The 14,753-nt window shown below is 48.3% G+C and overlaps 5 protein-coding genes and 1 non-coding gene across 6 annotated transcripts; 3 read left to right on the top strand and 3 right to left on the bottom strand.

Moving 5' to 3' along the window:
* Positions 1–1,529: 1,529 nt before the first annotated feature.
* On the top strand, positions 1,530–3,571 carry BDV27DRAFT_167113 (major facilitator superfamily domain-containing protein; the record flags this gene model as incomplete). Its single annotated transcript, XM_032074379.1, has 6 exons — positions 1,530–1,651; positions 1,719–2,027; positions 2,085–2,291; positions 2,359–2,715; positions 2,786–3,153; positions 3,210–3,571. 6 exons carry the CDS (start codon positions 1,530–1,532, stop codon positions 3,569–3,571), a joined length of 1,725 nt encoding a protein of 574 aa, XP_031924349.1.
* An 887-nt stretch (positions 3,572–4,458) lies between these two features.
* Positions 4,459–7,634, bottom strand: BDV27DRAFT_160886 (molybdopterin oxidoreductase family protein; the record flags this gene model as incomplete). The annotated part of the gene is made up of 4 exons (XM_032073118.1): positions 4,459–5,195; positions 5,260–7,238; positions 7,305–7,415; positions 7,486–7,634. The coding sequence occupies 4 exons, from the start codon at positions 7,632–7,634 to the stop codon at positions 4,459–4,461; spliced, it is 2,976 nt and encodes a 991-aa protein (XP_031924348.1).
* A 9-nt stretch (positions 7,635–7,643) lies between these two features.
* Positions 7,644–9,273, top strand: BDV27DRAFT_30762 (molybdopterin molybdotransferase MoeA). The gene has a single exon (XM_032076285.1). The coding sequence runs from the start codon at positions 7,897–7,899 to the stop codon at positions 9,250–9,252; it is 1,356 nt and encodes a 451-aa protein (XP_031924347.1). The 5' UTR covers positions 7,644–7,896; the 3' UTR covers positions 9,253–9,273.
* On the bottom strand, positions 9,274–10,517 carry BDV27DRAFT_30761 (molybdenum cofactor guanylyltransferase). Its single transcript, XM_032076284.1, has 2 exons — positions 10,436–10,517; positions 9,274–10,375 (listed from the first exon to the last, which is right to left on the bottom strand). The coding sequence occupies exon 2, from the start codon at positions 9,967–9,969 to the stop codon at positions 9,295–9,297; it is 675 nt and encodes a 224-aa protein (XP_031924346.1). The 5' UTR covers positions 9,970–10,375; positions 10,436–10,517; the 3' UTR covers positions 9,274–9,294.
* Positions 10,518–10,772: 255 nt separating this feature from the next.
* Positions 10,773–13,323, bottom strand: BDV27DRAFT_133321 (uncharacterized protein). Its single transcript, XM_032068062.1, has 7 exons — positions 12,550–13,323; positions 12,459–12,495; positions 12,363–12,390; positions 12,271–12,307; positions 11,966–12,197; positions 11,339–11,896; positions 10,773–11,267 (listed from the first exon to the last, which is right to left on the bottom strand). The coding sequence occupies exons 1-6, from the start codon at positions 12,828–12,830 to the stop codon at positions 11,393–11,395; spliced, it is 1,119 nt and encodes a 372-aa protein (XP_031924345.1). The 5' UTR covers positions 12,831–13,323; the 3' UTR covers positions 10,773–11,267; positions 11,339–11,392.
* Positions 13,324–14,652: 1,329 nt separating this feature from the next.
* Positions 14,653–14,724, top strand: BDV27DRAFT_t169. Its single transcript has one exon. It is a non-coding gene; the product is annotated as a tRNA-Ala (tRNA).
* Positions 14,725–14,753: the final 29 nt, after the last annotated feature.

Below are 14,753 nucleotides of genomic sequence, written 5' to 3'. Positions count from 1 at the left end.
TTCCTGCTGTTAGCTCGTATAGAATATATTGTTCCACGGTCAGAAGCAACGGATAAGAATCTAGGCAGAAATTTCTTCACTGCAATGTGTGGTCATTCAATACGAAGAAATGACAGTGAATAGATTGCTCGCGGTCCGCGGACTCCGACACCAAACCCTCATCGGGTGCCCGATTAACTCCAGTGTCTCCCAAGAATTACTCTCATTCGTCAGCTGGAGATCCAAGATTCATTACCAAGCTATGATAGCATTGATCGTTGCCTCCACTGTTGTCTCCTACAAGCTCTCTATCGTCGAGCGGTGACTCAAGCCAAGCCTCGGCGCTCCTGACTCAACATGATTGATAATTGATCAATTATGATACAAAGCATTTATAGAGTATCGCTCTTCAACGGAGCATACGACGTCATGGCAGGCCTGCAGACTTCTGTATCCTATCAGACTCATGTATACTTGGAGCTCGCTGCAAGCTACTATATATACATCTTGTTAAATTACTACCCCGTCTACTCATCGCACATGAAGATCTTACATCAACAGACAGGCTATTTCCCGATCGGTCACGGACAATGTCAGGGCAGCACATATACAGTCTACCAATCATGCATAACCTAGGGGGTTCGGCGGTGCATTGGTTGGAGGTCGAATCATGAAGGATTCTACGTCTAACAAGGCAATATCCTGGCCTACACCGAAAAGTTGCATAGAATGCAAGTCTAAACTGGGTATAACCAGCTATTACCTACAGCTTCAGGTTCAAGCCTTTGACATAATCGACACAAGCAGGAGAGAGCCAGAGAAAGAGAAAGGGACCTGGGAAACGAACTGGTGTGGCTCAGTCATGTGACGCCAGGCCCAGGTATTTGACGTAGTACCCTAAACCTTAGCCACAGCATACCTAAATTATGCGGCGTAATGACCTCAGATCAGCTTATTCGACATATGAAAAGCATACCATATTACTTGAGAATCGAAAGGTTTCACTCTGAGGCGAATTCCAGCAAAGTTGGACCGCAGCTAATGTACCGCGTATCATAATAACTTGCCATGCAATGTGACAATCTATACACTTGCCACAGAACCAGAGCTAAACATCTATGTTGCTGCTTAGGGAATTAAATATATTGCCAATACTAGCTCATGCATTCTACCACTCATGGCGCCATGCACACATTGTTTCATGTCCAACCCACAGGCTACCCACTTAAGTCGCAAGGGGAAGGAGGATAGAAACTATGGGGCTAAACATGAGGAAAGAAGGGACACGTCGAGCAAGAACAATACAGGGTAAGACTTGATGCCAAGAGTGTGCCACACTATCAGCACGTTGTTCCTTGCATAGTAGCCAAGAGGCGTCAATGGCCGCATAGTAATGCTTGCTCCTTCTAGAGGGACTTTTGTGGGTACGATACTAGCTGAGGCTGCTTCCTATTTTGGACGACAGTAGAATTCAGACAGTACTATAATCACATATAAGAGACGAGTACTAGAGATAATCTTCGTGAGGAAGGTCAAGTAGAATCACCACCATGTCTAAACAAGAGCTTGTAGAGATGGAGAGCCAAGAGAATATCACTGTGGTGGCTGACAAGCCTACCGGGCATCAAATTCTGTTTCCACATGGATGGAGACTGTGCTTGATTATACTTGGGTATGCCTTATTCACAATCCCTAAATCATACAAAACTTATTTGACTAAACACAAATCTTGGTCCTAGGCTCATGATCAGCCTTTACTTGGTCAATCTGGAAGTGACTATCGTCAGCACCTCACTCATCGCTATCACAAGTGACCTAAATGGTTTCAACAAAACAAGCTGGATCATTACTGGGTTCCTCATTACATTCACTGGTCTGAAATCCCTTTTCCTTTCTCTGTCTGGTTCTGCTAACTCCGATGCAGGTTTCATGTCCATCTGGACCAGGGTCAGCGATATCATTGGCAGAAAGAAAACCTTGCTGGCTGCTGAGGTGATCTTCTTGGCATTTTCGCTCGGATGCGGGCTATCCCCGTCAGTCAACACACTGTAGGTTTACTTGAGGCATTGGGGATACTGGGCTGGCCTGTACTAAACACATGTCAGCATTATATGTCGATCATTCCAAGGAATTGGCGGTGCTGGGATTTATCCGCTCACCATCTTATGCGCCTATGAGACTGTCCCCAAGTCGAAGGTGCCCTTATTGGGCGGCCTGTTGTCGATAGCCATTGCATGCGCATCTTTGACAGGGCCTCTCATTGGCGGCGTACTGGCGCAGAATTCGGAGTGGAGATGGGTTTTCTACGTGAAGTGCGTTCATAATATCATCACTTCAAAGCTGTGCGGGTCGTGACTAACATTATACATGGAGCAATAGCCTCCCACCTGGAGCAGTAGCCGTGATAATGCTAATTATCGCCATGCCCGCGAACCATGGCTCGGTGCCATCGAAATCTATCGCCCATTTAAAACCGAGCATCACACTCTTCCGAGAGCTGGATCTCGTCGGTGCTATTCTACTACTCAGTGCCTCTCTACTACCTATCACTGTTTTGAATGAAACTAATTTATCATTTGAGTGGGCTTCCGGAACTGCAATTGGGCTACTCGTTGCGGGAGGTGTATCATGGATGGCTTTCTTTGCCTGGGAATGGGTGATCGATGGACGTCCTAGTTATCATCCGATATTTCCAAAACGATTACTATTCAATCGAGCTTGGATGGGGATGCTCATGTGAGTCGATGCAGCTGTAAGATTTCCCCTTTGATTTCAAATTCTAATGGTGCTTCTTCTGCTATCACAGAATTACATTCGCTAGCGGCTGTCCTTGGAATGTGATAATTGTCTATTTGGCACAGCGCTTTCAAGTCCTAGAAAAGCTGTCGCCTGTAGATGCTGGGATCCGGCTAATCCCGTACTCGGCCCTTGCAACTGTGGGCACCGCTGTTTCTAATCTTGCATGTCTTCGAGGCCGTATCCCCTTCGTATACTTCATCGTCTTCGGCTCCGTGCTACAGACCGTAGGGATGGCACTCTTCTCCATCCTTCCTCAAACGGACTCGTTTCCCAGTGCTGGGTATGGATATGAAGTTATCGCAGGCACCGGCATTGGAGTCACTATCGGGATCTGTGTTCTAGCAGTACCTTACGTTGTCGAGACGCGGGACCTAGGTATGTCACCGAATCCACTGGTTTCGCTCGTTTTCAACATGCTTACACCCCCGCAGCAACAGCTACGGGCGCCCTTAACCAATGCCGTTTTCTCGGGGGTGCAATCGGCCTTGCGATTGCGGCTAACATCCAGTACGGAAACTTAAAGAGCGAACTAGCAGGTACACTTTCACCGGAGCAGTTGCAGCAACTGCTAGAAAACAGTAGCACGGTCGGGACCCTGCCGGCTCAGCTCCAGGCTGCAATCGGGCGTGTATTTGCGAAGAGCTATACTCATCAATATCAGGCGATGATTGCCTTTGCAGCTGTGCAGATTCCAGCATCCCTACTAATGTTGCGACGCGGTGGACAGTACGTGGTGAAGGAGGATGAAACAACAACTGAATCGGATAGTAGCGGATCAGACACGACTGTTTAATTATTGCACAAAAAGTATATGGGCGTTGCAACATGACCTCGAGGAATTTGTTGTTATTGCAGACACGATTTCAATCATGGATACCCTTATATTGTTGATCCAGGGCTTGTCAGTGGGTAATCTTTCTGACTCTTATCTCACTGACATTTATCTTTTTTTTTTTCTTCTCATTTCATTTTTTGTTCTCTAATTTCCCAATCCCCCTTTTGGATACGTTATGTCATATCATATGCGACACTGGGTAGATTAAATCCCTTGTATGCTAGTATTATGACCAGTCTCCTGTCATACACAAAAATATAATAATCGATGCACTCATGAGGAATCCAATCATATTACCGTACTCTACCTAACAGACGACGAGGGTACAACTGTGGCTGGCTCAGTGTCTGCGCTCAGATAGTACTAACACATTGACATCAGTATGAGATTCAGACCTTTTGCTCCTTACGTCTCAATATCAGATAAAGTCTGCTGTCCCTTGCTTTAAACCAATCTTGCCGGTCGCCCAGCACTGAAATATATGCATGCTTCTTATGAATATCTATATTTTATTATTCCCACCGCAAGATTGAACGTTTCTGTAGATGATGTCGTTTCTGTGAGAAATATGGTATGTCCATCTACTTAGTTGTACAACGCGGAAGGACCACTGATGGAATATATCGCTATGATTGGTATATGTTGGCCGTATTGTTCGGTTGGAGGCACGGCCAAATGCCTAAGGTATTTTGGCCGAGTGGCAGCACGCTCGACAGTATACAAGCGCGGTGTCCTCTCTGGTCCCGAATCTCGATATCCAAGCGACGTTATGGTCATAGAGAGAGGAGCATATTTCTACAGTTCGGTGCGGTGAATTAACACTCACTTCGACTACAAGAGTCTTCTCAGCAGCGTAGATACCCGGACAAAGTCGACTCATCGGAATGCAGTTCGCCCGGTGCTGCCACTGGAACGAGTAAAGTCTGGGGGCTTTTGACCTTGATATGCTGGGTGACCCACACTTTTTGTCGTTGAATGCCATTTTGAGCGAACTTCACAGCATCAACAAACTCAACATCCCACAACGCCTGACTTGCCGGCGAAAGTGCAGTTAGGTGCCCTTCAATGTATGTAAGGAAGACGTCTAGGGCCTGCAATGCGACCATTGCCTCGTATGCGTCGCTCCCTTCTTCGACATTAGGGAAAAGACTATCTTTAAGGCTTGTAGCAACCTTCCGGCCGTACTGGCGACTCTCATGGTATCTCAAGATTATTGGGTTGAGCTTGCGCAGAATGTCCAGATTTATTCGACGCATAACCTCAAGCCCTGAGTATACCTCCAGGTCATGTACTAGGCACGGAATCAGATCCTTGTAAATGTCGTTGAGGACTTCCAGAGCCTGGTGTGTGGCACCCAGCCAAAGTTCTAGTCGTCGGATACGCTCATCGGCGCTACCCTGGCTGTTGGACGTATTTGCGACCGACATCTCTCCTTGTCCCTTCTTCTGTTCAACACTTCTGATGGCTGCAGTCTGTTCTTCCTTGGAGTGAGTTTCTTTTCCACCCTCTTTCTGAATGCACTTCTCGATTCGAACCGCACCAGACTTAAACATTGGCTGTTTGGAAACAGGGTCCCATTCGTCTTATATAGTCAGCGGCAAAGAGACTTCATGATAATGACTCTATTGAGACCATGATTTACTTACCAACCGTAAGCTCATTTGCGGCTCGCGCTCGCGGGTCCTTTGAATCAAAGTAACCAAAGTGGAACGGGATAAAAACATGTCCTTCGTTAATCTCACCAATTCTCACTGGGAGCTCTACACTACCACGACGGGATCTCACTACAACCATTTCTCCCTCCGTGAGATAGAGATCTTTCGCATCCACTTCAGATATGCGAACAAATGGCTGTGGATCGGCTTGCTGGAGCCGCCTGGCCCTTCCTGTTTTGGTCCGTGTATGGAAGTGAAAAACGTTTCGACCGGTCGAAAGTAGCACGGGAAATTGATCATCAGGGGCTTCAAGGGGCGCCTTGTGGTGAGCAGCTTTGAGGATGGCTCGTCCTGCGGGGTTCATGGCTTGATATTGTGCTCGAGTATATGGCGCTCCAGTCTCGAGATCATGCCCGAAGTCTTCGCAGTAGTCTGGATCAGTGAAGAATTTGCCATCAGTGAACAGGCGCTCTTTGCCGTTCGGATACTCCGTAGTACAAGGCCATTGAATGCCAGATCCGCCGGTGAGCTTCTCGTACGTGAGCTCGCTGCAGTCACAGGGACGGCCGTATGACATCCCTTTCCATGCATCGAAGACTTCTTCCGGTGTGGTATAAGGGATCAGGGGCCCTCCATGTTTGTTCTTAAAGTCCATCCGCCGCCCGAAATCCAAGAAGATGTCCAGGTCAGCCTTAGCTTCTCCTGGTGGCTCGACGGCCTTCTGCGAGAGATGCATGGTTCGGTCAGCGTTGGTGAAACATCCAGTTTTCTCTGCCCACTGAGCTGCTGGCAGCACCACATCTGCCACAGCTGTTGTCTCGGTAGGGAAGATATCCTGTACGACAAGGAAGAGGTCTGGTTTGGTAAACAGGTTTCGGACACGATGTAGATTGGGTAGGCTGACCAGTGGATTCGTGCCCGATACCCAAAACATCTCGATCGAGCCGTTCTCGATGTAATTCAGCATATTTTGAATATGTGTGGGTTGATTCCAGTGTGGCATATGAATCAAGTCAATGTCCCAGTGATCCGCGATCTCCTGCATATGCTTCTGGTTTTGAAAATTTCGAAACCCTGGATATTCACCGTCACATCCGGCCTCCCGGTTATTTTGAGCAGTGGGTTGGCCGTTCATCTGGAGGATACCGCTTCCAGGCTTCCCAATGTGTCCAAGCAGCAGATTGATATTGTTGATCTGACAGGCAGCTGCCGTAGCTTGGTTAGATTGATAAACCCCTTGCAGAGCAGTTGATAACAGGCTACTGCTAGTTCCCATTATCCTAGCTGCCTCTTCTAACAATGTCGTAGGTACGCCGGTAATTTGCATCACATACTCCGGGGTGTATTCCTTGACTACAGCCTCAAGCTGCTGCAATCCCACCACGTGCTGCGAGACAAATTCCTCGTTAACCCAGCCATTCTTGAACAACAGATGCTGTAAACCATTAAGCAGTGCCACATTAGTTCCAATCTTGGGTGCCAAGTGAATAGTAGCTTTCTTCGCCGTTTCCGACCGTCGCGGATCAACCACGATGAGTTTCGGAGGAGACGCCCCGTCGAGGCGATCTAGTATTCGAGACCATAAGACCGTCTGTGTATTTGCCACGTTATGGCCGACCATAAACAGACATTCGGTATAGTCAATATCTCCATAAGATCCCGGTTGACCGTCACTACCAAAGGACTCGCGCATGCTAGCCGCCGCAGTGGCCGTACACAAACGGGTGTTGCCATCCATATGGAGAGTATTCAACCCGGCCTTGCCGATCATCGCTAGGACATAATATTCCTCCAAGAACAGTTGACCAGAGGTATAGAACCCAATGCCATGGTTGGTCAAACGCCCTCGTATCTCCTTCGCCTTGTCGACAATCAGCGACATCGCTTCGTCCCACGACGCCCGCTCGAGCTTGCCATTGCGCCGGATGAGTGGGTGCTTCAGTCTATCCGGATGGTAGATGGATTCCCAGCTATAAATATCCCAAGTGAGCCATTTGTTCCTCTACCGACTATATAGAGGCTTCCGAAATACTCACCCGTGCAAACCCTTCGGACCCAGACGTCCTTTATTCACCCGATCGGTCGCGCGACCGCGCACACCCACCACACGGCCATCCTTGACCCCAATATCCAGCCCGCAACCATTACTGCAAGTGTCGCGTTAACATGGGTCCGACAATTATGAACCATTGAAAATTGAAGAAGGGCTTCAATTACCTGCACAGCACACATGCACTTTGTACCCATTTATCCGGCGTGTCTAAGACGCGCATATCAAATCGCGTCGGCCACTCATGCTTGTACGGTGTTCGGTCGCCGAAGACATCCTGGATAGAGTCGCGAGACTCGTATGTGGACGCCGCCATGTTAACTACTTATGCATTATTATTATGTAGGAAGATGTATACGAATTATAGTCTCCAGTAGACGCGCGACAAATCCAAGGAAAATAATAAAGTTAAGTAGATGACGCAAGGGAAAAAGGTACCATGAATGACGCCAGAATTATGAAATTAGGGTTACAACAAATCACAGGTTCTCCTGTTACTTCTTTTAATTCATATATTCTACGCAAACAACAGACTGAATGTAATAAACACTCACCCGTTCAACTGTATAGAGAGCAATATGGGCCTGTCCTACACAGAAGCGATACGACTGGTCGAGGCCGAAGCACATCGCAAGCGAAATGTCTCCTTGTCTCGAGCAGAAATATGCTCGATATTCGCTGCAAGAGGTCGCATCGCCCGACACACGATTTATAGTCCAATCTCGACACCAAGGTTTGACACGTCTGCCATGGATGGCTACGCATTGAGCTCCGCCGCGACGCAGGATGCGACCGTGGATTATCCCAAAACATTCGAAGTCCAGGGCATCACGGCCGCAGGAGATGAACCCTTCTCGCAGATGGAACGTGATGGAAGTATCCCGCCTTGTGTGGAGATTATGACAGGAGCCCCATTTCCTAAGACTGTCAAGCAGGAAGACTTCGATTGTTGTATTCGCTATGAGGATGTAAGAGTCGAAGAGCGATGGGGGCGTCGCTTCATTGCAGTGACCAAGCCGGTCAAGCCCAACCAGAATCGACGGCTGGCCGCGACGGACTTCCGAACAGATGACGCGATTGTCAAGGAGGGAGAACTGATCCATCCGAGCCATGTCATGGCGATGGCATCAGTCGGTATCACGGAGCTTTCTGTGCTGCCCAAGCCGAGAATAGCCGTCTTCTCAACCGGATCAGAACTACTACCTACAAAAAGTGACTCTTCGGAGCTTCATCGGATTAGCGACAGCAATGGCCCGTATCTGACTGCAATGTTGGAAGACTGGGGCGCTATCGTCGACTTTTTGGGGGTTATCCCCGATCACTCTGAAGACATGGAACAGGCCCTATTGTGCGGTCTTCAGGGACCCAGATATGACCTGATCATCAGTTCTGGCGCTGTCTCGGCCGGTCGCTACGATATGATCCCCACAGTACTCGAGCGCGGACAGGCGCGGACAGTTTTTCACAAAGTTGAAATGAGGCCTGGGCATCCGGTGCTTTTCTCCATGCTTCCTCGACCCGGAACTGCTCCTCCAGATAGCGAGGTAGCCTTTTTCGGCTTGCCGGGAAATCCGGTAGCCAGCGCCGCTTGTCTTCGTTTTATAGTAGCGCCTTACTTGAATACCATCCAACTGCAATCGCAAGAGAAGCCATATAAAGCTCGGATCATGGCTGCGAACTACAAACTTGGTATTCATCATGGAATACCACTCAGCTGCAGTAAGCCAGTCGCAACTGTGCCGATAGAGAAAGACGTGTTTCGGCCGGGGACATTTTGCGGTTCCACAGACCAAGATCTCATGGTCCAGCTCATATCGGATCATAGTCCTGGCAAGATCAAACCATTCCTCGAGGCCAACTGCTGGATCCGGATCCCTCATGGTGTTTCTGAAGTCGGAGAAGGCGACTCAGTTGGCATTTACCCGATGCGTTGAGATCTGGCGCATTACATCCCTGCGACAACACATTTATCCAAGTCAGCACCGTATCCAAGTTAGCACCGTATCCAAGTCAGCAGGTGTATTCATATTGAATAAACACCTATCATCCCGCGGCCGGATCGTCTTTCCAGAGCACTGGCGAATGACCGACTTTGGCCCACAAATCCCTTTCCGGACATTCTGATCAAGCACGTGCATGGCTTCAGGAGTCCAGATACCCAACAGAGGCTCACAAATTCCATCCGCATTCTGGAAACAGGTAACGGGACCAGCCATCTCTTGCTGCAGGTGATGCAAGTCGGACACGGACAAGAACGGGTAATCGCAGGCGACAACCTGCCAAGTAGCCTGCGGATCAAAGCGATGAGCAGCTAGGAGGCCGCCCGCTGGGCCTATATCGTCCTCTGTGTTGAGAGAACTATCACTAGCACGGTCATAGATTACTTGTACCAATGTAGATGAGCCATCGACCTCTATGGCGAGCTTGCCCGGGGACAGTTCCGTAACCCGTGGGTCATTCAGTATATCTCGGAGACAATCTGGACTGCGCAACGATAGATAGACTATATGTGAATGAGGACATGCAAGGTCCAAGATGCGCAATAGATTCATGTATATAGGTATATCATGTACCAAGGGTAGCAATTCCTTCCGTCTACCCATTCGCGAGGAGCGGCCACCGGCAAGCAAGAGGGGTTGAAGTGCGCTCATTTGGATGAAAAATATCGCTGGATGGTTAACTAAAGAGTGTACTTTAATGAGTTCGCCAATAGGATATACCAAATATTAATATAAATACCAAGCGTTAACTCCTAGAAATCGGCAATTGTAGCTTGAAGGAATCCTAGCGTCAGAATGACGAAATGATCCAACTCTTTCACAACGTGCTTGGCAGATGTGGTCCGGCAAGTTCCGACCCAATGCAAGTGTTTACATTGAAGGATCCTAGATGCTTATTTCTTTATAAACTCAACATGGGGATTCGAAAACCATAAGCTTATATCGTTTCAGTACCGTTTCAGGGCATCGGGGATGCTGATAAAACTACAAAAGACCTTTGTCCTAGGGTCAGCCAGGGAACAGAATTCCTGTCTTATAGCGGAATGGGTAGCTTAACCTAAGAGCAATATATTAGATTGAAAACGCTACAATGAGGGCGTAGGGTATTGGGGCAAACTTAGGGTTGGTTTTAACACAGCTCCTCAGGACTGACAGGATTGCCCATGGTCCCTACGGGCTACAGAGTAAATCACATTCTACAGGGTAGAAGTAGGTAAATAGTGACTGCCCGTTTGTAGGAACAATCCAAGTTTCACAGTAATCTTTCAGTCATAAGATTTAGTCCCATGGTTGGGATTGAGACTATGAGGCACAAGTCGCACCAAGCTCAAGCACCAATCACAGAAAGACGACCGGGGTTTCTATTTAGAGATAGGGCAACACGACTTAGATCTTAGCAACAACAATAATTTTATCGAATGTGATCCTAAACTTAACGAGCGCTCGTGACTCCGGTGACACTGGACTGGAATATAGTCATAGACAATACCTCCGACAATGCTCCGAACGTTCTCCGACACATTCGCCACAGATCGATTGGTCTGATAACAGAATTATACCAGAATAATACCAGTTATTTCGCCGGTAAAGGTCTTAAGCAATTGTTCGAAATCTCTCAAAATTAGGTGTGAAGTCTACTACACGGCGTTCTATTGACAAAGAACTGGTCCTCTCCGCAAAACAGCAAGATAACATAGATCCGTCAAATGTGAAGGTGTAAAGCAACGACCAAGTCAATCGTTCGGTTTCATTATAGATTCGTCGAATAAAAAAGGAAGATAGTCTATATCTATAATGCTTGACGCTAATAAAGGCAAAAGTTGAGAATCGGCAAACAACCCAGGCCCAACGCCGGATAAACTCCAAATGGACAAAGAGGCAAGGCAAAGGTCGAAATCAAGTAGTGAAGCTGTGGTATCATATGGCTGAATGTAGTTCCCGCAAAATCCCTGTAGATTTGTCACATTAGCATTCTTCTTCAACAGACAGCGATTCCAGATAATTCGAGGCCTAGACTCACCTCGGCAGTCAAAACGTAGCGATCGAATGTTGTATATCTCATCCCCGCAGATGCTTAATCGCGACCCCATTTCATCGCTTCCGCAGGTGCCTGGCCGGTAGTTTTGTTGTAGCGGCTTGCAAGTTGTTCGCAAACGCTCCAGACGCGTCTGCGGTTGGCAACGCCCATCAGGTTCAAATCGTCCATGCCATACCGCGGAGTGGACATTTTGTTCAGCCACAGGTAAAGTGACTTATAGTTGACATCCTTCTGATTCTGGAGCGTCTGGAATTCCCAGAGCCACGGCATGTCCCACTGCATAAAACGCTTCCAGAACGAGTTATCCTGGGTGATAATTTGAACACTGAGAGAAGCTTGAGCAAGCGCTTTCAGCGACTCTCCAGGCAAGAACATGCAAATCTGCTGTGCAATCTCTAGAGGTAGTTGGCCAAATGGATCGGTGGGGCGTCGTTCGCGGAGCTCAATCTCCAGCGAAGGGCGCTTGAATTCATCATCCGTGCTCAGGTTTTGGAAAAGCTCATCGACCATGGGGGTATCCGTTGGGTTCTTGGCACAGTACTGTTTGAGCGCAGAAGTGGCAATACGTTAGGGATATTGCAGTTTAATCTCCGGCGTGGTCACGCTTACCTCTGCACCCGGAATGCATTCCCAGTAACGGCCCTGCGACCGCGAAATGTCGTCTCCGTAGCTCAAATGTAAGGAGGAATGGTTGGTTAAAGCGGACATGACACCGTAAAGAGCGTTGAGGTTGACATTGTTGATCTCGGTGGAACCCGTGAGGACTCGGGTCAAAATTTCGAAACAGCTCCAATGGAATGGGAGGACTGGGCCAGTGGCGTCTTCGGTTCCCTCGTCATAACTACAAGAGAGTTAGCGAGAGGTGTTTATTTTTCTCCCTTCCAGGGAAACGAATCGAGGAGGTCAAAACGGACCACATGAAGGTTTTCCGGGCCGACGGCTGATATTGATCTTAGGATAAAATTAGCCACGCGCCTGCACCTCGTCCGCCTCGTGTAACACATACCATTGCCGGGTTTCACCACTAGCTCTCCCTGTCAAAGTGGCCTGTAAGCTTCTCGAACGGTGGCTTGCTCCAAAAGTATATTCAGGTGTCGCCTACAATATCCGCATAATATCCCGGACCTGCAATGAACGCTCTGCCACTGTGTTAGACAGGAATTGACTCGCCGGAAACGTATACAAGAACGTACTTATTCGTCTTCGACGAACCGGAGGGAGGATTCGATCCGAGGCAGTATGCCTTGTAGAGCCAGGAGACGTTATCGGTGTCGACTAAACGAGGATCGTAGCTGCGCACGGGGGCGTCATTGTCTTCGGTGGAAATCTGGTTGATGTCCTGGCCGGCCTCGAGCGCCCGGCATCTCTTCTCAATCCACCGTCTTCGTCGTTCGATCGCGGTCTCCGACGGGGACTCAATGTGCATGCCGGTAAAGCCGACACCGCAGATGGCGCAGTAACAGTCGTACGCCATGATGGAGGGAGAGGGGAATCTGAACGTTTGGGGGGTCGGACGTTACACGGAGGGGCGTTTGAATAGATAAAAGAGAAAGAAGGGAAAAGTTCTGTGCCTGGATTCCAGAATAAATGGTTCAGGGGGGTCCACAGTGGAGAAGAGAGGATGGGGCAATAAATAGACAACCATGATAGGAGAATGCCAGAAAACTCTTAGCGATGATCATCCTGACCGCCATCTCCTCGAAAGTTGCCAGGTCATCCGCCGCTTCAATGCAAAATAGCGTTGCGAGCGGGTCTGGTGGATTGTTCTGGTTGAATGTCGCGATTTCTGTTACATTTCACTATCTTGATTTGTATTGTAGCTCTGAAAGCCCTCTCTCACCGCCCGGAGATCGCGACCCATGGCTCCCCGACTCTGCAAACCCACGATGCTAACCAACTGATAAGGGGGGCTTATTAGTAATTTAATTCGCCAGGGGTAGCTTTCTTTTCCTTTCTGAGATCTTTTCTGCCGAATTTTAGATCGATTGATTAAAGTTTTTTCATGTCAATTACACGGGATTTCCAGTTTAATGCAACAGACCTAAAATCCGGGGTTCTCCATTATAGGGTTAATTAATCAATGTGACCGCCTCCGGACAATTGACACGTCTACACTTGCAAGCAAAGATTGGGTGATGTCCTCAAACCACACCACCCGAGAGGGCTATCAACGTTCTCAATCACTGCGTCGCTGCCCAGGGTGGAACAAGTGTCAGCAATCCCTTTGTTGCCAGCAACTTTCGAAGGTCATCTGACCCAATCCTGGTTCCAGACCTCCCGTGTTGAGAAATCCATATGCTTGGGGGGCGCACGCCATCCATCCCACTAACAATCTTAGCGTGACGACGATGCGCCACTAATTGTTTGCTGGAGCTTCTGGAATACACTCATGACCTCGGATGGTGAGCTGAGCTGATACTGTGCTGGTAGAATTTTGTTATTTTCTTTTTCTTTTTTTGTGATTTTTGGGTGGCAAATCGCGGCTGCGAAACAAATGATAGCTGGAGTGCCAACCTAACGGTAGCATTGATCGGCCACCCTGATAATCCACTTGAAGGCCTTGAATCCACCAACAGCCACCCTGATTGCATCCGTCTTTCCCACGATCGGGGCTGGGCGGAGTTGTGCCGCGGCAACGAGTACGTATTTCCTCCTCCGGATAGCGGAGCGGAAACTTACTTTTTTTTTTTTTTTCTCTGGCTACCTCCGTGGATTTAGCATTGACTCCCCGGATATGGCGACGGTACTTTTGTATCCCAATTCTGGTTCCTGGTAAATTTTGCTTATCAACGCCACCCGGAAATCCGGCATGATCACTGGTAGACTTTAGTAGGTCTAAAGATAATTCATTTTGCCTTCTGGCGCCCTTACCCAGTGCATTCTGTCGAGGGAGCCCAGGTACGACACAGTAGACGCGTATGGCGCCTGCAAGTTGCTGAAATAGGAACTAATCCCATGGATACATAAACTTAGTTATAGCAAGTCTTGGGCGGCTATTTTGTGCGTGTACTTCTTCCCACTTTATGATCAGACCAAACTGCCTATCAAGCATTTTGTTAGGTCCAGCACCATCGTCAATTCTGATTATGCCATGACGAGTATGCAAGGGATGTGCTTCAGTAGACACTTCACATAACAAACGCATTGGGTTGTCCACGAGGACATATCTATGACCGGGAACAGGTCTTAAGGATCGCAGGTTACATGTGGAGCCTACTCCAGAGTAAGACCGCATGCAGCAACGTTTATGATTTTCCATACATGTATTGCAAAGATTACTCATCCTTCGGTTACTAGGGCTTGTAACTCAGTGGTAGAGTGCTCGCTTCGCATGCGAGAAGTCGGGGGTTCAATTCCCCTCAAGTCCATCATTCGTTTTTTTAATTCTTTTTTGTTT

The sequence above is a fragment of the Aspergillus caelatus genome, assembly GCF_009193585.1.
Source record: "Aspergillus caelatus strain CBS 763.97 unplaced genomic scaffold BDV27scaffold_180, whole genome shotgun sequence".
Taxonomy (NCBI): domain Eukaryota; kingdom Fungi; phylum Ascomycota; class Eurotiomycetes; order Eurotiales; family Aspergillaceae; genus Aspergillus; species Aspergillus caelatus.
This window is presented reverse-complemented; position numbering and strand designations above follow the sequence as displayed.

Excerpts from the sequence above, each read along its gene's own strand:
- BDV27DRAFT_30762 (XM_032076285.1), top strand. The coding sequence starts at position 7,897 with ATGGGCCTGTCCTACACAGAAGCGATACGACTGGTCGAGGCCGAAGCA.
- BDV27DRAFT_133321 (XM_032068062.1), bottom strand. The coding sequence starts at position 12,830 with ATGGCGTACGACTGTTACTGCGCCATCTGCGGTGTCGGCTTTACCGGC. Across the intron at positions 12,496-12,549 it reads GGTTCGTCGAAGACGAATAA|AGCGTTCATTGCAGGTCCGG; the intron begins GTACGTTCTTGT and ends ACACAGTGGCAG. Across the intron at positions 12,308-12,362 it reads AGTGGTGAAACCCGGCAATG|ATCAATATCAGCCGTCGGCC; the intron begins GTATGTGTTACA and ends TTTTATCCTAAG.
- BDV27DRAFT_30761 (XM_032076284.1), bottom strand. The coding sequence starts at position 9,969 with ATGAGCGCACTTCAACCCCTCTTGCTTGCCGGTGGCCGCTCCTCGCGA.